This window comes from Salmo trutta, chromosome 20 (assembly GCF_901001165.1).
Source record: "Salmo trutta chromosome 20, fSalTru1.1, whole genome shotgun sequence".
Taxonomy (NCBI): domain Eukaryota; kingdom Metazoa; phylum Chordata; class Actinopteri; order Salmoniformes; family Salmonidae; genus Salmo; species Salmo trutta.
In genome coordinates, this window is record NC_042976.1 from 47,688,287 (window position 1) to 47,694,286 (window position 6,000).

At 42.2% G+C, this 6,000-nt stretch overlaps 1 protein-coding gene and 1 long non-coding RNA gene across 2 annotated transcripts; both read left to right on the forward strand.

Annotated features, from left to right (window-relative positions):
- The first annotated feature begins 527 nt into the window (after positions 1–527).
- On the forward strand, positions 528–3,854 carry LOC115156192 (piggyBac transposable element-derived protein 4-like). The gene is made up of 2 exons (XM_029703560.1): positions 528–1,327; positions 1,999–3,854. Exons 1-2 carry the CDS (start codon positions 1,143–1,145, stop codon positions 3,737–3,739), a joined length of 1,926 nt encoding a protein of 641 aa, XP_029559420.1. The 5' UTR covers positions 528–1,142; the 3' UTR covers positions 3,740–3,854.
- Positions 3,855–4,216: 362 nt separating this feature from the next.
- On the forward strand, positions 4,217–5,032 carry LOC115155369 (uncharacterized). The gene is made up of 2 exons (XR_003868043.1): positions 4,217–4,412; positions 4,736–5,032. It is a non-coding gene; the product is annotated as an uncharacterized LOC115155369 (long non-coding RNA).
- Positions 5,033–6,000: the final 968 nt, after the last annotated feature.

The following is a 6,000-nucleotide window of genomic DNA, read 5'->3' on the forward strand; positions in this document are numbered from 1 at the left end:
TGGGTGAATTTTGGCCCATTCCTGCTGACAGAGCTGATGTAACTGAGTCAGGTTTTTTTAATTTTATTTTACCTTTTTAGCTAGGCAAGTAAGTTAACCTTTCTGGGAACATGGGACGCTTACAGTTTTAGAAACTGTAGGGTGTTTTCTATCCAAATCAAACAATTATATGCATATTCTAGTTTCTGGGCAGGAGTAATAACCAGATTAAATCGGGTACGTTTTTTATCCGGCCGTGAAAATACTGCCCCCTATCCCCAACAGGTTAATTTCTTGACGTGCTGATCCCGTTAGCGGGATCAAATTCGACAACATCCGGTGAAATGGCAGAACTCTACATAAATAGTCATATTAAACGTTCATGAAAATACAAGTGTCTCACATTCTTCAAAAGCCTAGAATCTCGGTAATCTAACTGCCTTGAAAGATTTTTAAAAGGATTTACTGTGAAAGCATACGATGCGATTATCTGAGTAGAGAGCACCATAACAAAATGCTAATTCAACCAGCACACGCGTAACAAAATCACAAATTGCAATAAAATAAATAATTTACCTTTGAAGATCTTCTTCTCTTTGCAATCCCAAGGCTCACTGTTACATAATGAATGGTCTTTTGTTTGATAAAATCCATTTTTATAGCCTAACACGAAACATTTTGTCAACCGCTTGTATCGTGAATTCAGTCTCATTCAACTTTCTCTGAAGCATTCGACGTAAATACACTCACTCAACGTGTGTTTCTCTAGTCAAGTTAGGGTTCACTGCAATCAACTGGTTGTTTGTAACACAATCACCCTTGATGGTTCTTTTTGTGGGACCTATTGACCAAAAGAAACCGATTTGCAGACAACATGTAATGACCTCATTGTGCACCAATTATATGAGCGCTGTTCCTTTGATTGACTGTTTTGTAACCCAATGACCACTGATCCTCTTGAAATCTAGCTGGGTAGATAGCCAATGAGCTGAGGTAAACGGCAATATGGGATGTTTGTGTGTTGGAAGACCAGCTCAAGTAGTAAACTCATGCGTAAAGACGGCCTTTCGCCATTGAACACTCATCGAGGAAGGAGCCACGCTTGTTGCGCACAGCAGTATTTCGGTAAAACGCATCATTAGCTACTTTTTATATCGAACATTATGGCGACTAAATCAGGGAAAGCTAAATCCAAGTCTAGATATACAGATGTACACCAGATTATTGATGAAATAGATAGGGAAAGTGAGACAGAGTTGCTCCTGGAAGAGGATTCAGCTAGCGAGCATAGCTACGACTCCGAAATGGAAGACTATTTCCTGCACGGAGAGGACGTCGCTTTGGACTGGTAAATTCTTCTCATGCTAATGCTGTTGTTTGAAATTAATAATATCAAATATTATTCGTGATTTTTAACATTTTATTTGCAATATATAAAAATGTAATGAAATGTGTAAAGTACTCATTGGCTATACATTGTGTTTGGGGGTATGTTTGTATGTATGCGTATGACCCATAGACTATGTGTGTATATATATGTATATATATATATGTGTGTGTGTGTATATATGTGTATATATATATTTATATGTGTATGTATATATAAAATAAATATATAAAAGAAATAAATATATAAAATATATATATATATATATATATATATATATATATAAAATAAATGGAATGGAGTAGAATATTAGAGGGAGCATGGCTGAGATGCATGTGTCTGCCACTCCACCCCAGCCCCACATGAAAGAGGGCTATTTGAGGCTGTTGAGGGGAGGGGAGGGCAGGCCCACAACAATGGCCAGAGTGAAATGGAACAGCACTTCAACCTAGTGACTGACTATGTTCCCTGTACTCTATATATCTGTTTATTATAGCTGGGCTCATGCGTGAAACTATTCTACCTGAACTTTTTTCTTAGTGACTGACTATGTTCCCTGTACTCTATATATCTGTTTATTATAGCTGGGCTCATGCGTGAAACTATTCTACCTGAACTTTTTTCTTTCACAGTGCCTCAGACTCAGATTGGGAGCCCCAAATGTCAAGGTGTCCATCCCCCACTGAAGCTGGTCCATCCAGCCAGACCCCTGCTGTCTCTGGCTCCACACCTCCCGGGCCATCTAGAGGTGTGAAGGCACTAACGAAGAAGCGCAGGAGGGGAAGTGTGCAACCTGCCAACAAAGGGGCAGACGGGTGTTGGCACACTGTCCTCGAAGCAGACGTGGAGCCACCTCAACCAACGTTTAGGCCGAAAAGGAAGCCAGGACCCCAGCTGAACATGACTGCAGGTTATAGCCCCCTTCAGCTTTTTCAGTTGTTTTTCACATCATCTGTTGTAGATTCTCTCGTGTCTAACACAAATAAGTATGGGGCGAAGAAGCAAGCAGGCAGAAAAGTAGCATGGAAGCCCATTTGCATGTCTGACTTTTTCTGCTACCTTTCACTGGTCATCTACATGGGGCTGGTGAAGCTGAAATCCCTGACCGACTACTGGAAAACATCATCTCTGTACCAACTGCCTTTCCCCATGACTGTCATGTCATGCAAAAGGTTTCTGCTTCTCTCACGGGCACTTCATATCAGCGACCCAAAAGATGATGAAGAGAATGACAAGAAGAAAGGCACAGCAACATTTGATAGACTCTGCAAAATCAAGCCTCTCTACCTCAGCATTGTTGATGCCTGCAAGACCTACTTTCAGCCTGCACAGAACCTGTCCATAGATGAGAGGATGGTAGCCTCAAAGGCCAGAATCAGCCTCAAACAATATATGAAAAACAAACCAACCAAGTGGGGTTACAAGCTGTTTGTTTTGGCTGATTCTGTGTGTGCCTACACTTGCAATTTCTTTGTTTATGAGGGGAAGAACACTTGTGCTACCGGTAAGGGACTTAGCTACGACTCTGTAATGGAGTTATTGGATTTTCAACTGCTGGGGAAGGGCTACAAACTGTTTGTAGACAACTTCTACACAAGCCCTACCCTGTTTACAGACCTGAAGAAGCGGCATGTATGGGCTTGTGGCACCATTCGCACCAACAGGGTGGGCTTTCCGAAGACAAAGGTGAATGACATGCCTAAGCGCGCTGAGCGGGGTAGCATGCGATGGATCCGTGAAGATGGCCTTCTCTTTGTAAAGTGGATGGATACCAGAGAGGTGGTGATGTGCTCAACAATCCACAAATCCTTCAGTGGCGATAACGTAGTCAGGCGGGTGAAGAGCGCTAATGGGGCATGGACCACAAAGAATGTCCCCATTCCAGCTGCTGTGAAGGACTACAACAAGAGCATGGGCGGTGTGGACCTGTCGGATGCGCTGATAGGCTATTACAATGTTCTGCACAAGACAACAAAATGGTACAAGACGTTCTTCTACCATTTCATCGACATTGCTGTGGTGAATGCATTCATCCTACACAAGGAAATTGCTAAGAGCTGTGGAAAGCCCCCCATCACACAGCGAGCTTTCAGAGAACTGCTCATCAGGGAGCTTGCTGACTACAGCACCACTGCACCTGTTGCACCTGTTGTACCTGTCCCTTCTGCTGCTGCAACAAGTGTTCATCTGCCCAAATTTATTTCTGCAGGCATGGATGTGCCTCAGGGCCAAAAGGGCACAGCATGGAGGCGTCGTTGTGTTCTCTGCAAAATGAAGTCCCCCAACACCTGCACCACATGCTTGGTGACCCTTTGCTTTACAGCAGAAAGAGACTGCTATGGCACATGGCATAAGCAGCACAATATTGTGTAGAGGACGTAGGGTCTTCCAAATATTGAAAGTGTGTAAATGGGGCCACAGTGTCTCCTGACCCCTCCTGTCTCAGCCTCTAGTATTTATGCTGCAGTAGTTTATGTGTCGGGGGGCTAGGGTCAGTCTGTTACATCTGGAGTATTTCCCTTGTCTTATCTGGTGTCCTGTGTGAATTTAAGTATGCTCTCTCTAATTCTCTCTTTCTTTATCTCTCTCTGAGAACCTGAGCCCTAGGACCATGCCTCAGGACTACCTGGCATGATGACTCCTTGCTGTCCCCAGTCCACCTGGCCGTGCTGCTGCTCCAGTTTCAACTGTTCAGCCTGCGGCTATGGAAACCTTACCTGTTCACCGGACGTGCTACCTGTCCCACCTCCACCCGGCACAGCTAGAAGAGGACTGGTCACCCCTCATAGCCTGGTTCCTCTCTAGGTTTCTTCTTAGGTTCCTGCCTTCTAGGGAGTTTTTCCGAGCCACTGTGCATCTACATTGCTTGCTGTTTGGGGTTTTAGGCTGGGTTTCTGTATATCACAAACTGATATAAGAAGGGATATATAAATACATTTGATTTGATTTGATTTGTAAATAGTTACCCGTGTTTTTTGTACATTTATATAATAATTTTTTTCATTTTTTCAAAAAAATGTTTTGGGTGTGTTACAATACCATTTAGGTATTTTGTGCTACCTGTCCCACCTCCACCCGGCACAGCCAGAAGAGGACTGGCCACCCCTCATAGCCTGGTTCCTCTCTAGGTTTCTTCTTAGGTTCCTGCATTCTAGGGAGTTTTTCCTAGCCACTGTGCATCTACATTGCTTGCTGTTTGGGGTTTTAGGCTGGGTTTCTGTATATCACAAACTGATATAAGAAGGGATATATAAATACATTTGATTTGATTTGATTTGTAAATAGTTACCCGTGTTTTTTGTACATTTATATAATAATTTTTTTCATTTTTTCAAAAAAATGTTTTGGGTGTGTTACAATACCATTTAGGTATTTTGTATAGTTATTTGCTTCAAAATGTATAACTTCACCAATTTGGCCACTTGGGTACATTTTGGGAACTTGTGTGGGACACCTGGGTGACTTCATGCTAAATTGGATGTAGCACACTCATTCCGGAAGTTATCATTCTGAAACTTTGCACAAGTACTGTTGCCCTGTTCTGTTTTTCACTGAAATTGTTCCCATCATCATATCTGACTGTTTGTTTTTTCTTGTTAATTTTAAAGATGATGCAACAACAATAAAAAGAAAAAACGGATGGTTTTTTCTTTGTATTTTCTTCTACCAGATCTATTGTGTTATATTCTCCTGCATTCAATTCACATTTCCAAAAACTTCAGAGAGTTTTCTTTCAAATGGTACCAAGAAAATGCATATCCTTGCTTCAGGGCCTGAGCTACAGGCAGTTAGATTTGGGTATGTCTTCAGGCGGAAATTGAAACTAAGGGGGGGGGAACTTGAAGAGGTTAAAATCAATTTTTATGCCATTTTTCTCATAAAAAAGCGATAATATTCCGACCGGGAATCTGCAATTAGGTAAACAGACGAAAGAAAATAAAGCACGAGGTCGACTCGGGCATGCGCCTAAGTCCATTGTCCTCTGATCGGCCACTTGTCAAAAGCGATTATGTGTTTCAGCCTGGGGCTGCCTCGACATCGTTCAGCTTTTTCCCGGGCTCTGAGAGCCTATGGGAGCCGTAGGAAGTGTCACGTTACAGCAAAGATCCTCAGTCTTCAATAAACAGAGGCAAGAAGAACAACACCTTGTCAGACAGGCCACTTCCTGCATGGATGAGATACAACAAAGTTGATAATTATAACAATTGAAATGCTAATCCTTTGCACATGAACGCTCACTCATTCGGGAATAATTGCAATCAATATATATATATATATATTTACGCTCAGTGTGTCATCGGGATCTCTGTTGAAAAGTTTTTTTCTGTTGGAGAGTTTGTCCGCCCTCTCTCTAACTCTGCCGTGGTTAGAATGGATAGTTCAGAGTAACATTCATTCATGTCATTATAGATAGATGTTTCGGCGGTTGTCGGTCTTCGCGTTCAATGATACCGGATTCCTAGCTGCAGACTAGTAATTAGTATAAAAGACTTGTTCTTATTCTGTCGGTATCGATGGTCTTAGAGTTTCAATAGACATTACAACCTTAGCTTATACTCAGGTTTTATGGTCTGGTCTCAAACCTTAGCCCTCTCGTGGAAATCAAGGTAGGCTGGTCTCATCTCAACCCTTAG